At 45.2% G+C, this 13,832-nt stretch overlaps 2 protein-coding genes across 6 annotated transcripts in view; both read left to right on the top strand.

The window, feature by feature from the left end:
• C15H9orf43 (chromosome 15 C9orf43 homolog) overlaps positions 1 to 8,700 on the top strand; it is a 45,421-nt gene extending 36,721 nt beyond the window's left edge. The window contains exon 11 of one of the 2 annotated variants that reach the window (XR_012424457.1): positions 8,528 to 8,546. Coding sequence is in view for 1 of the 2 variants with exons in the window: in XM_074016780.1 (XP_073872881.1) it covers positions 8,528 to 8,571 (44 nt within the window). In the remaining variant the exon portion in view is untranslated. Of the gene's footprint in view, positions 1 to 8,527 lie in introns of both variants that reach the window. The other variant, XM_074016780.1, reaches the window with a different exon arrangement.
• A 1,509-nt stretch (positions 8,701 to 10,209) lies between these two features.
• Positions 10,210 to 13,832, top strand: part of RGS3 (regulator of G protein signaling 3) — a 131,456-nt gene continuing 127,833 nt past the window's right edge. For all 4 annotated transcript variants that reach the window (XM_074016778.1, XM_005580994.5, XM_074016779.1 and 1 more), the window contains exon 1: positions 10,210 to 10,409. Coding sequence is in view for 2 of the 4 variants with exons in the window: in XM_005580994.5 (XP_005581051.3) it covers positions 10,331 to 10,409 (79 nt within the window). In the remaining 2 variants the exon portion in view is untranslated. The remainder of the gene's footprint in view (positions 10,410 to 13,832) is intronic.

The following is a 13,832-nucleotide window of genomic DNA, read 5'->3' as shown; positions in this document are numbered from 1 at the left end:
ATATCTGGTTACTTTTTAAATTTTTTTTGTAGAGATGGGTCTTGCTATTATTTATATACCCAGGCTGGCCTCAAGTCATCCTCAAACCATGCACTCGCCTCGGCCTCCCAACGTGCTGGGTTTATAGGCATGAGCCACTGCACTCAGCCTGTTTTTTTCTTTCAATACATTAAAGATATTGCTTCCCTGTCTTCTGGCACATAGTTTCTGATGAGAAGTCTGATGTCATTCTTATTTTTGCTCCTCTGCGTGTAATGTGTAGTTTTTTTTTTTTTCTGGCTGCTTTTAAGATTTTATCTTTTTCGCTAGTTTTAAGCAATTTGATAATGATGTACTTTTAGGTTTCTTCATGTTTCTTCTGCTTAGAGTTCATTGACTTTGGATTTTTGGGGTTTATAGTTTTCATCAAACTTGGAAAAAGCCCAACCACTATTTTTTTTTTTTTTTTTGAGACGGAGTCTCACTTTGTCACCCAGGCTGGAGTGCAGTGGTGTGATCTCGGCTCACTGCAAGCTCCGCCTCCTGGGCTCACGCCATTCTCCTGCCTCAGCCTCCCGAGTAGCTGGGACTACAGGCACCCACCACCTCGCCTGGCTAATTTTTTTGTATTTTTAGTAGAGATGGGGTTTCACTGTGTTAGCCAGGATGGTCTCGATCTGCTGACTTCGTGTTCCACCTGCCTCAACCTCCCAAAGTGCTGGGATTACAGGTGTGAGCCACCGCGCCTGGCCCACTATTTCTTTAAATGTATTTTCTGTCCCCTACTTTCTTCTGGGATTCCAGTTATTATACATATCTATTCCAGTTAATAATAGGTATCTATTAGGCTGCTTAAAGTTGTCCCACAGCTCACTGATGATCCATTTATTCATTTATTTTGGTCTTCTTTGTGTTTAATTTTGGGTGGTTTCTACTGCTGTGTCTTTGAGTTCACTGATCTCTTTTTGTGCAGTGTCTAACCCACTATTAATCTCACCTTTTGTGTTTTTTATCTCAGGCATTATATTTTTCATCTCTAGTTGTTCAGTTGGGTCTTTTATATATATATAAATTTACATATATAAATATATTTATTATAATATAATATATATAATATACTCATTATATAATGATTATAAAATATAATAAATATATATATCTTCCATGTCTTTACTTAACATATTCTTTTTTTATTTTTATTTTTAAACAGGGTCTTGCTCTGTCACCCAGGCTGTGATTATAGCTCACTGCAACCTTGAACTCCTGAGTTCAAGCCATCCTCTCATGTAGCTAGGACCACAGGCATGTGCCATCATGCCCAGCTAATTTTAAAAGTTTTTGTAGAGATGTGGTCTAAGTTGCTCAGGCTAGTCTCAGATTCCTGGCCTCAAGCCATCCTTCTGCCTCAGCCTCTCAATGTGCTAGGATTACAGGTGTGAGCCACCACACCTGGCCTACTTAACATGTCATTTCTGAGTTGGTGTCTATTGATTTTCTCTTTATTATGGGTCATATTTTTTCTGCTCTTTGCCATATCTGTTCACTTTTTATTAGATACCAGATGTTACAAATTTTACCTTTTTGGGTTCTAGATATTTTTATATTCTTACAAGTATTCTTGAGCTTGTTCTGGGATGCAGATAAGTTACTTAGAAACAGTTTGATCCTGGCTGGGTGCGGTGCATGCCTGTAATCCCAGCACTTTGGGAGGCTGAGGTGGGTGGATCACTTGAGGTCAGGAGTTTGAGACCAACGTGGCTAACATGGTGAAACCCCATCTCTACTAAAAATATAAAACTTAGCCAGGTGTGGTGGCATATGCCTGTAATCCCAGCTACTTGGGAGGCTGAGGCATAAGAATCGCTTGAACCTGGCAGGTGGAGGTTGCAGTGAGCTGAGATCATGCTACTGCACTCCAGTCTGGGCAACGGAGTGAGACAGTCTCAAAAAAACAAAAACAAAAACAAAATCAAAAACAGTTTGATCCTTTTGGGTCTTGATTTTAAGTTTTTTTCGTTTGTTTGTTTGTTTGTTTTTTTAGATGGACAAGTGCAGCATTTAATCTAGGGCTGATTATTCTCCACAGCTGAGGCAAGACCTTTCTGAGTATTCTATCTAACACCTTCTAAGGAATTAGAAGGTCTTCCCACTCGGTTGATGAGCTTAAGAACTATTCCTGGCCCTGTGTGAGCTTTAAAAATTGTTCCCTGTAATTCTTTGGTGGTTCTTTCCCCAGCCTTGGGATACTTTCCTCAAACTCCTGAGCTCGTAAGCACTTAGCTGAAGATGTGAGTGGGGACCCTCTGGAGACCTCTGGGGCTCTCTCTTTGTGTGACTGCCTCCCCTCTGGTACTCTGCCTTGGAACTCTAGCTGCCTTGGCCTCCTGAACTTCTCAGTTCAGGGATTTGGAGTTGGCCTGAGTTCCCTCTCCCTCTTGGAAAGTCTGTCCTGGGAATAAGCTGGGCTGATCACAGGGCGCAGCTTGTCTGTTTTCTATTTCTCAGGGATCACTGTCCTTCGTTGCCTCATGTACGATATCTTAAAAACCATTGTTTCATGTATTTTGTCCAGTCTTTTAGTTGTTTCAGGTGAAGGGAAAATCCAGTTCCTGTTATTCCATCTTGGCTAGAAGCAGAAGTCTATATTGTTTTTTAATTTTGAAAAACTGAGGGCCTCTGGAATGTAGGATTATGCCAGGCCAAGTTCTCATTATCAGGCCAGGAAAAGCAGCTCTTGAAGAGGCTGAAAGGGCTTCCAGCCTAACTGCAAGGGCGCTGAGTCATTCTAGCAGAGACGGGGCACTCTGCTTTTCTGGCTCTTATCAAGTCTTTAGCTTTTATCTTTGGACTTAACTTACTAGTTCACATTCCTTTGGTGGTGAAGGTTTGGTCTTTTCCACTTTGAAGCAGTATCTCTCAGCTTACACTTGAAATCTTGAATCTTTTACTTGGTTCTCTTCAGTCCCTGTTTGTGTATTTAGGTCACTAGAGGCTTTTACATCTGGGGCAAATTAAAGTTCCTCAGTGATATTTACAGCAACCAGCATCTGTTCCTGTAGAGAACAATTAACCCAAAGATACTATGTTGTTCTACCTTGAAGATGACTTGCAGAGACACTTTTAAAAGGCAAATCCTTCATTTCAAGGGTGAATAAAATACCACTTAATAAAGCATTCCAGCTGGTTAAATTTAGGACATGAAAAAAAACCCGCCCCAAGAATATGGTCTGGCTTTGAGCCCAGGGTGTTTTTCCTTTTAGAGTAAATGTGGTACCTTTTCATTCATGTGAAGTCGTTGCCCCCCAGCATTTTATTTCGGGATGAAAGGTCAGCAGGGACTGTCTTGTTGCTAAATCTAATGGACACTTCTTAGTTATTAACCTACTGGACCTCTTAACAATATTTGACACTGTTGACTGTTATTTCCTTCTTAATACATCCCTTGACTTTTCCTTCCCCTTTCTGGCCTTTCTTCCTCTGCCTGTTTTTTCAGTTGGTACGATTCTTGGTTCTGTCTTGAGCTTTCTCACATTAAACATTCCCTGTGGGCTGTCTTATGCATGCCTATGGCCTCACAGGGAATTCCTAAATCTATATTTCTAGCCTAAGTATTTTTTGCTGAGCTTCAGTCCATTGTGTTCAACTCTTCACTTGACATCTTCACTTGGGCAGCACGTGGGTCACTCAACCTTAGCAGGCTCACAGTTGAACTCATCCATTCTCCCCTCAGTTCAGCCCTGCCTCCCATGTTCTTCATCTCTGTAAAGGGCACTTCTAAACAATTTCTCAAGCCAGAATTCCTTGCATTCCATCTTCTACTCAATCACCATGGCCTATTGATTCTATTTCTTTCCATCCCTACTGCCATTTCACTAGTTTGGTCATTGTCATCTTTTACCTGGATGACTAGAAAAGACTTCTAAGAGCAATTTTTGCTTCCAACCCTCATGTCATGCAAATGCCCCCACCCCTAACCAATTCATTTTTTTTTTTCATATTCTAGCCAGAGCAATCTTTCTAAAATGTGAATTAAAGGCTGTTGAGATCTTGCTTAAAATCTTTGACAACTGCTGTATGCTCTTTTTTTTTTTTTTTTTTTTTTTTTTTTGAGACGGAGTCTCGCTCTGTCGCCCAGGCTGGAGTGCAGTGGCTGGATCTCAGCTCACTGCAAGCTCTGCCTCCCGGGTTCCCGCCATTCTCCTGCCTCAGCCTCCCAAGTAGCTGGGACTACAGGCGCCCACCACCTCGCCCGGCTAGTTTTTTTGTATTTTTAGTAGAGACGGGGTTTCACTGTGTTCGCCAGGATGGTCTCGATCTCCTGACCTCGTGATCCACCCGTCTCGGCCTCCCAAAGTGCTGGGATTACAGGCTTGAGCCACCGCGCCTGGCCTGTATGCTCTTAAAATAAAGCCCAGGCTCCTTATAATAAAATATGAAGCCCAGTATGATTTTTTTTTTTTTTTTTTTTGAGACAGAGTTGCACTTTTGTCTTCCAGGCTGGAGTGCAATGTGGCGACCTCGGCTCACTGCAACCTCCTTCTCCTGGATTCAAGCCATTCTCCTGCCTCAGCCTCCCGATTAGCTGGGATTGCAGGCATGCACCACCACACTGGCTAATTTTGTATTTTTAGTAGAGATGGGGTTTCACCATGTTGGCCAGGCTGGTCTCGAACTCCTGAACTCAGGTGATCCACCCGCCTCAACCTCCCAAAGTGCTGGGATTACGGGCATGAGTCATCACGCCTGGCTGAGGCCCTGTATGATTTGGCCCTGTTTGCCTTTTTGCATATTACTGATTCCCTCACATTCTAAGTTCCCTACCACATTTCCCATTGTTCAGTTCCTCAAACGTACATCCCCTCTCACTTTCTGGCCTTTAAATGTTTTGTTCTTTCTGCCTGTAACCCTTCCTTCCTCTCCTATACTTGGCTAACTCATCCTGCAGGTGACTTTCTTTGGACAGTCTTCCCCGATCTCCTTTATCATCTTGGTCTGCCTAGCTCCCCAGATTAAGTGAAATGTTATTCTGTGCTTCCGGAGGTTGCTGTGTTTCCTCTATTGTAATGCTCACCCAATCTCCCACTTGACTATAAACTCCATCTTGTTCACTGCTATACGTGTCCCCAGTGCCCAGTTACAAGGCTCAGCTCCATAGGTGCTTAGCAAACACTTGTTGAATTGAACTTTAATGTGTCAGTAGCCACAGAAGTCTCAGTCCTGCTAGACTGCCGCCTCACCACTCTGAGCAGGAGGACTGCTGGGAGAGATGGTATTCTATAATGGTTCTCTTGCTGGGAGCTGGCTTTTTGTTTCCCCACTGTTTATTTACTAGCTTAGCAACCTGATTCAGTTAACAACTCTGCATCTTTGTTGCTTCGTATATACATACAAATGCTTGAACTTTCTGAAAGCAAATGATGTGACCAGATTTTTTTTCTTTTTTATTTCCTTGGTTACTAGAAAACCCAGGTAGTTTTCGAGGCAAATTCTATAAGACCTTCAAGAAACAGATGATGCCAATGCAATTTTGGCTATTTCAGAACCTAGGAAAAAAATGAAGGGTTGTCAGCGCTAGGTAGGAAACTAGACAAAGACAAAAACCAAATAAGGTTAGAAACAGGAAACTATAGACAAAAGGTCAAAGGTAGAAATCCCAACATAGACCAATTTGACTGATAACTATAGATGTAAAAATACTAATAAAATATTAGCAAACCAAATCCCACAGTATATGCATGATCAAGTTGGCATTGATCTCAGAAATGCAAAGATGGTTCAAATTTTGCATATTACTAATTGTAAAATTTGCAAATTTATACAACCAGTTTGCAATGCTTTTCTCTTATAATTTAAAATATCTTTGTATCTTGGCTTTCTTTCTCTTTCCTAAAGCTGTTTATTTGTAGTTTTCTTTTTATGCATTAATCAATTGTGTTTCCTTTCTTGTACAATGCTTATTCATGTTCTTTGGTACATCTGTCTTTTTCTACTTGACTTATAAGATTTCTTTGTACATATTTGCCATATATTTTATAAACATTTTAAATTCTTTTTTTTTTTTTTGAGATGGAGTTTCACTCTTGTCACCCAAGCTGGAGTGCACTGGCGCGATCTCAGCTCACTGCTACCTCTTTAACTTTATTTCCTTTTCAAATTTTCTTCTGGCCGGGCTCAGTGGCTCACACCTGTATTCCCAGCACTTTGGGAGGCCAAGACGGGCGAATCACAAGGTCAGAAGATTGAGACCATCCTGGCTAACAGGTGAAACCCCATCTCTACTAAAAATACAAAAAATTAGCGGGACGTGTTAGCGGGTGCCTGTAGTCCCAGCTACTCGGGAGGCTGAGGCAGGAGAATGGCATGAACCTGGGAGGTGGAGCTTGCAGTGAGCCGAGATTGCGCCACTGCACTCCAGCCTAGGTGACAGAGCGAGACACTATCTCAAAAAAAATTTTTTTTTCTTCTGAATTAGCTTATTCCTCTTCTGACTTTTTAAAATGAATTTTTAGTTAAAACACTTTAAATCTTTATTATTTTCTAAATAAATTATCCCCTTGGGCCGGGCGCGGTGGCTCAAGCCTGTAATCCCAGCACTTTGGGAGGCCGAGACGGGCGGATCACGAGGTCAGGAGATCGAAACCATCCTGGCTAACACGGTGAAACCCCGTCTCTATTAAGAAATACAAAAAACTAGCCGGGCGAGGTGGCGGGCGCCTGTAGTCCCAGCTACTCCGGAGGCTGAGGCCGGAGAATGGCGTGAACCCGGGAGGCGGAGCTTGCAGTGAGCTGAGATCTGGCCACTGCACTCCAGCCTGGGCGACAGAGCGAGACTCCGTCTCAAAAAAAAAAATAAATAAAAATAAATAAATAAATAAATTATCCCCTTGAACTTTCTACTCTATTCCATTGATCTGTCTTTTCTTTCTAGTTTTATTTTCTAGTTTTATATTATTTAACACCATTTAACATCTGGTAGTCCAAGTTCCCTTTATTATTATTTTTCTAAGTTTTCTTGGTTATTATTGGGCTAGATGATATCTTAAAGTTACTAAGATTCTTTGAGAGTTATTATGAAAATGCACCCAAATAAATCCATTTAGTCCCTTCCTTTCAAAACTCAAGTATTCCTTATTCTTCCAGATATAGTCAGTCTTTAAAAAAATGCCTAAAATCCGCCCGCCTTGGCCTCCCAAAGTGTTGGGATTACAGGAGATCGAGATCATCCTGGCTGACACAGAGAAACCCTGTCTCTACTAAAAATACAAAAAATTAGCTGGGCGTGGTGGCAGGCACCTGTAGTCCCAGCTACTTGGGAGGTTGAGGCAGGAGAATGGCGTGAGCCTGGGAGGTGGAGCTTGCAGTGAGCCGAGATCGTGCCACTGCACTCCAGCCTGGGCAACAAAGCGAGACTGCATCTCAAAAAAAAAAAAAAAAAGAAGCCTAAAATCATTGCTTGATACTTTATTAAGTGCTTCAAATCAATCTGTGTATATGAATATGGTATATATGTAGTGTATGTGTTTTGTGTGCATGCGTCTGTGTGATGTGTGTGCTTATATATGCATAGGATGCATATATAATGTGTGGGGTGTGTTTGTATATGCATGTGAGGTTTGTATGTAGTGTGTTTATGTATGTGTATATGTGCATATGATGTGACTGTGTGTGTACATGGGATATGTTAAGGTATGTGTATTTATGTGCACAGAGTGTATTATTGTTGTGTGTGGTATGATGATGTATGTGTGGAGCGTGTGTGGACATGTGTGAGGTGGAAGAGCCCCAGGGGGTGCTAGAATGCTCAGAACATGTGAGAAAGCCAGGCTTGGTCAAACTCTCCTGCCTTCTTGGGGAAAGCAGGGCCATGACCATGAGCTTTTCTGGATGTTGCTTGTGGACAGCAGTGTGGGTTAATAGCGCCAGTATCTCCTGAAGTGCCCTGCCCAAACTCCCACTCACCTCTCTCCTCCATCTCTTGAGGAAAGGGTAATCGACCTGTCCTTTTAGGAAAAGGAAGCTTCCAGCATGCTACTAAGTAAAGGAGCCTTACTGGTGGTGGTGAAGGTGATATCACCAGAGGGGCCAGCTCAGGATCAGGCTGGCCTTGCAGTCTTCCAACTGAATAGGTTAGCTGCTGAGTGGGGCAGGAATCAGGAGGGGACCTACAAAGCAGTGGGATCTTTGTTCCCATTACCAGGTGTAAGTGCCCAGTATGGGCCTCGGTCTTTTCTCTCCTAGGTCACATTCAGACAGCCCACCTCTGCCCAGTTCTCTTTCTGGATCTCACCCTCCTGAGTGTTGCACCTGCAGGTTGCTCACAGCCTCCCGAGTCCAATGTAGTCTCCCCTTTGGGAGGAGGCTCTACAGTGGTCCCTGGCAAAGTTGTGAAGAAGTGACTGTCATCTTGGGCACATCACCTTTCCTTTCCCTGTGGGCCTTGCTTTGCTCTGTTTCCTGAACACCATGCTTTCTAGTTCCTCCTGGGAGTAAATACCCCTTCCATGGGGCATCTTCAGGCCAAACTCATGCTCCCATCTTGCTCCTGCAGGTCTGCCACGTCTCTGTGCTCAGTGTCCTGTCTACATCCTGTAGCTTGAGCCTGAGGTTGCCCATATTCCCTGGTTGGATGGAGTGACTGAGCCCTGATATCACTCTACCCAGAAGAGATGAGTGAACTCAAACTTCTCCAGCCAGGAAGAGGATCAGGCATGCCCAAGTCCAGGGTGCAGGTAAGTCCATCTGTCATTGGCTTGAGGTTAGGAGAGTGGACCTGCTCTTGTTAAAGGCAGTGTTCACTGTGTGTGTGTGTAACCGGGGTTGGAGGGGGAGAGCGGGGTGGGGGGTACAGTAAAGAGCAGGGTAGGACTTCACGAAGTGCCAGGATTCAAACAATCTTATGGCATTTATGTGACTTATCACCAGTTTGCTGATTCAGGGCTCCTTCTCCAGTTTCTGTTCCTCACTGGTGGCCACCTGACCCTGTGGCGTTTGCTCTCTGCACCTGCTGTTGGCCATGGGGCAGATGTGGAGGCCAAGGAAGAATAGGACAATGGTGTTTAGGGCAGACAGGCCTGGGTTCAAATTTCAGCTGTGCCTATTCCTAGCTCTACAAACCTTGGGCATGTCACCTGTCTTCTCTGCCTGAGGTTCAGATTTCTTCCTGGTAAATTGGGGCTAATACTTATTAGACATACTGTGAAGATTAACTGAGATGATATGTGTAAATTGCCCAGCTCAGCCTCTGGCATCTGGTACTCAACACATAACTCTTCTCTCCACTTTCTCTCTTGCATCTCCCCATCTTGTTTTTGAGTGGATCACTGAACCACAAATATCCACTTGGCGATGAAGTCTGGGGAACAGGGACAAATACCAACACTTCCCATTTTTAGATTTACGAGACTAACAGCTTTCCTTCCCACAGTGGCAACAGTCAGAGATTTGCAGAGCAGATGTCTTGGTGTGAAACTGCTATCCGGAGGTGTCCTGTAAATGTTTGCCGACAAAGCAGCACAGGGGTTGACCTTCCAACTCTGCCTTACTGCAGCAGGCTGGGGGATTCACCCATCCCCTCTGTTTCCTGTGCCTTCCTCTTTCTCAGAGGCTGTAGGCCTGTCCTGCTGTCCGGTGGCATCAGGCTGTGGGATGGGGGGCCATCAGGTTGGTTGGAGCAAGCTGCTCCCATCTGGACCTGTGTCAGGCAGCACTTGTTCAAGAGGAGGCTCAAGAGAGTGATCCAGGACGCAGGGTTTGGGAAGAGGATGCAGCCTGGTGGGGGGCAACTTGTCCAAGCGCAGAGAACACTTCTCCAAACCTCATTGCCCTGGACCATCGGGTGCTCCTTTGCCTTTGCTTGGATCTAATGATTATAGGTGTGAGCTTCAAAGCAGGTTATAAACCCGACTAATTGCTGGTCTAGGAGAGCTGGACCAGGAGGCCAAGCCTGCCCAGAGTAGAGTGGGCACCCCGGACTGGGGCTTCTCGTGGGACTGGCCCTTCAAACTGGGAGCGCGGTGCTGGGGCCGGGAGCCCCGGGGTGGCCGCACGGTCCTGCCGGCTCCTGGGGTGGCTGCCCTCTCTGCTCAGCGCGGGTCCGCGGCGCCGCCTCTCCCACCCCGGCCCTGCGCTGCTCTGGCAGGTGGAACTCTCCCCATTCAAACCCGCGCGGGCCAATCAGGGCCGGGCGCGCCCGGGCCGTTCCAACGCGCGGGGCAGCCCTGCCTCCCGCTCGCGCTCCTCCCGCGCTGGAGACTCCGGCGCAGGGGGCGGTGAGCCTGCTGCCTCGGTTACTGGGGAGCAACACAGCCGCCTTGGGTTTCAGGCACTCCTGTCCGAGTCGCAGTGGGACGCCATGGAGCGCTCCCTGCACCGCGTCTCCCTCGGGAGCCGGCGTGCCCACCCGGACTTGTCCTTCTACCTCACCACCTTTGGTAAGTGCCCGCTGGGGCCGGCGGCAGGGGCTGCCTCACCCTGTTCCCAGCGCCCGGAAATGCAGCCCCTCGTGGTGACAGGCGAGGCTGGGAGCAGGTGCTCTTTCTATCTGGGGTCACCTTCTCTGGCCCCTTTCTCCTGTGACTGCCCAGGAGGGGCTCAGGGCACAGGCTCAGTCCAGGCAAGCTGCTGGACACCACCTGCTGTCCGACCATGGGTGCCAACTGCAGTTGGTTCTGCCTCACTTGGCTGGAATAATCACACTCTAGTTAATCTTTCAGAGACCCAGGTTGTCACCACTGAGTTTCTCATTAGCAAGCAGCTCAGGTTAAATCAAGGTCTTGTTATAGCAACAGGAGATCTCATTCACCCACTTTCCTTTGGCTCAGGGAGCGGACAGGTGCTGGATCCTTTGGCTCTGCTGCCTTGCAGGCTCACCTTGGAGGCTGCAATCTGACTTTGTTGGGTATCTGAGCCACAGTAGAGATGGGAGAATTCTCTCCTCCAAGACAGAACAATCCCTTAGGAGGGTCCCAGGGCTGCCTCAGGGTTTGAGGTGGAAAGAAATGAACAGCAGGCCTCACTCCCAAGCCCCTAGGTAGCAGACTGAGTTTCCCCAAATAACAGCTGGGTGGCAGCTGCCCAAAGGCCTGGACAAACCTGTCCTTCCTGATAGCCATAGTAAAGGTAGCAACCCTACCCTAGAGGATAGCCCTTCATTTCCTCACTGGTCCTGCAACTCCCTGTGGAGAGGGGTTATTTTTCCTCTGTGAAGACTTGAAACTAAGAAGTCTTCCATGAGCCAGTGGCAGAGTTGGTAGCTGAGCTTAAGCCTTCAAGAGATGACCCGTCCAGCGCATTTTTGTTTGAACTTGCATACAATTTCCTTCTAAAGGTTGGGGCTGTTATTGCAACATAACTGGACATTGCTCAGCTTTCAAAGACAGACTGCCCAAGGAGTTGGTCCCTCCCTGGGGTTCCTGGCTGTTCTGCTTTCAGGCTTACTCCTGCCCAACACACTTGGTTTTCCACAACCTGCTTTTTTTCCCTAGGGGTAGAAGGAATGATGGAAGAGCAATGGCTTGGCCCCTTGAAATTGCCTGACGTCTGGCAGCAGGAATTCTCTGGTCCAGTTGGTGGACGATAAAGGGCAATTAACTAGCCATCATTTGTTGAGCACTTACCATTGCCATTCCTTATGTCAAGTGTTTTACCTGCATTATCTCACTTAATGCCCCAGCCTAGGAGGCAATTCCTGCTAACCCCATTGGGATGCAGGGCTCTATGAGACAAGGGTGGTTTCCAGGATGATCTGTGTTGGCTGGGCTAGGAGTGGTCAGGAAAGGGTGTCAGGGAGCTGTGAGGCCCTCTTACCTTAGCTGTGTCCTGATTAAAAAGTAAAAATATGTTTGCTTTTTTCCTCCTTATTATCATGGTAACATGTGTTTACTGCTGAAAACTTAGTTAAAAGAAGAAAGTGAAAATCACTTGTAATCTGACTTCCCAGGGAGACAGACCACTGTTAACTTTCTGATTTATATCCTTCTATGCTTATTTCCATACCTATTTCTCTGTGTGTGTGTGTGTGTATTTAGACATCAAATTTCAATACAATTGAGATCAAGTTTGTATGGACAATTTTGTAACCCATATGTTTTCCTTAGTGGCCTGATGTGAATATTTCCTTGCATTGGTCCATGTTCTTCTATTGGATTAAACTCCCTGCCAGATCTGGGAAGTTGGGGAGGATTCAGGCCCAGCAGGGAGTGGATCTTCCTGCCCAGCCATGGCCTCAGGGCTGAGTCCGATGGGTATCAGGGAAGGTTGCTGCTTGAAGAAGTGGCTGTGACCTGAGTGTGCAGGAGGCAGGCAGGAGCCCAGGAACCTGGGTGGGGTGGGAAGCCACCTGCTCTTATTTGTGCAGGCTCCTCTCACATCTCTCTTGAGAGTATTTGAGAAATTCTCTCCTGTTTCCTGCACTGGTTGTGTTTCCCTGGGTGCCATTTGTCGTGGTGCCCCTCTTTCAGGCTGCTGATTTTCTTTATCCACTATGATCTTTGCTGATCTGCTTATGAGCAAAGATTCTTATCAGTGGTTTCCAAACCTGGCCAAATATCAGAAGCATGTGGGGAGCCTGTTAAAAAGACACAGATTCCTAGAATCTTCTTCCGGAGACTCTGGTTTAATAGGTCTGGGGTGGATCCTGAGAATATGAACATTTAAGAAGCCGCAGAGTGTTCTGACTGTCATCCAGGTTTGGAAGCTATGGATTCAGCGTCAGTTTTGTAGCCAGTGGGGACCACTTTTACTGTGAAGGTTTTGGCTAAGTTTTTCAGTCCGCTGGCCTTTCCTTAGCATAGTAGGTAGCCCCTGGCCTTATACAGTGAGCTTTGCCTTGGTAGAACCAGGTGAAGATGTTGCTTAGCTAGTAGTTTCCTGAACACAGACATGTAAAGGGAGCGTAATCATCTATGGAAATATAAAGAGACAAAACTGTTTTGATCTGAATTCCCTTTGGGGAGAGTATTGCATGAGATATATATATATATATTTGTGTGTACACATGAACACAACCCCTTGTCCCCCAAAAGGGGTATGTTCAAGTGACATTATTGAAAGACACTGCCTTCTGAGGAGGTGGCCTTACTTCAGGAGAAGGGACTAGGCAAGTTGAAGCTAGGATCCAGCTACTCTAGAGGGATTTTTTTCTTTATTGTAAAAACTGATGTAATGTGAAGTCATTGTAGGTATACATAATATTTTTCTCCAGGATTATGTATTTTCTTTTGATTAGGATATTTGCTGGTTTTTCTTGTAATAGCTTTATTGAGATATAATTCAGATATATGCAATTCACTCATTTAAACCATACAATTCAATGGTTTTTAGTATATTCACAGAGTTGTGTAACTATTATCACAATTTTAGAACATTTTCATTCCCTCAAAAAGAGATATTATGCTCTTTAGCTTGTACCATCATCCCTTGTCCCCAGCCCTAAGCAATCACTATTCTTTCTCTCTCTAGATTTGCCTATTCTGGACATTTCGTATAAATGGAATCGTATGTTTTTTTGTGACTGACTTCTTTCACTTAGCATAATGTTATAGCAGATATCAGTACTCCATCCATTTTTGTGGCTGAATAGTATTCATTGTATCAATATACCACATTTTAAAAATTTATTCATCTGGTGATGAATATTTTGGTTGTTTCTCCCTTTTGACTATTGTGAATAATACTGCCATGAACATTTGTGAACAAGTTTTTGTGTGGACAAATGTTTTCATTTCTCTTCATATACACACAGTATATACCTAGGAGTAGATTTGCTGGGTCCTATGGTAACTCTGTGTTTAACTATTTAGGGAGCTGCCAAACTCTTTTCCAATGTGTGTGTATCATTTTACGTTCCCATCAGC

The sequence above is a fragment of the Macaca fascicularis genome, chromosome 15 (assembly GCF_037993035.2).
Source record: "Macaca fascicularis isolate 582-1 chromosome 15, T2T-MFA8v1.1".
NCBI classification, from domain to species: domain Eukaryota; kingdom Metazoa; phylum Chordata; class Mammalia; order Primates; family Cercopithecidae; genus Macaca; species Macaca fascicularis.
This window is presented reverse-complemented; position numbering and strand designations above follow the sequence as displayed.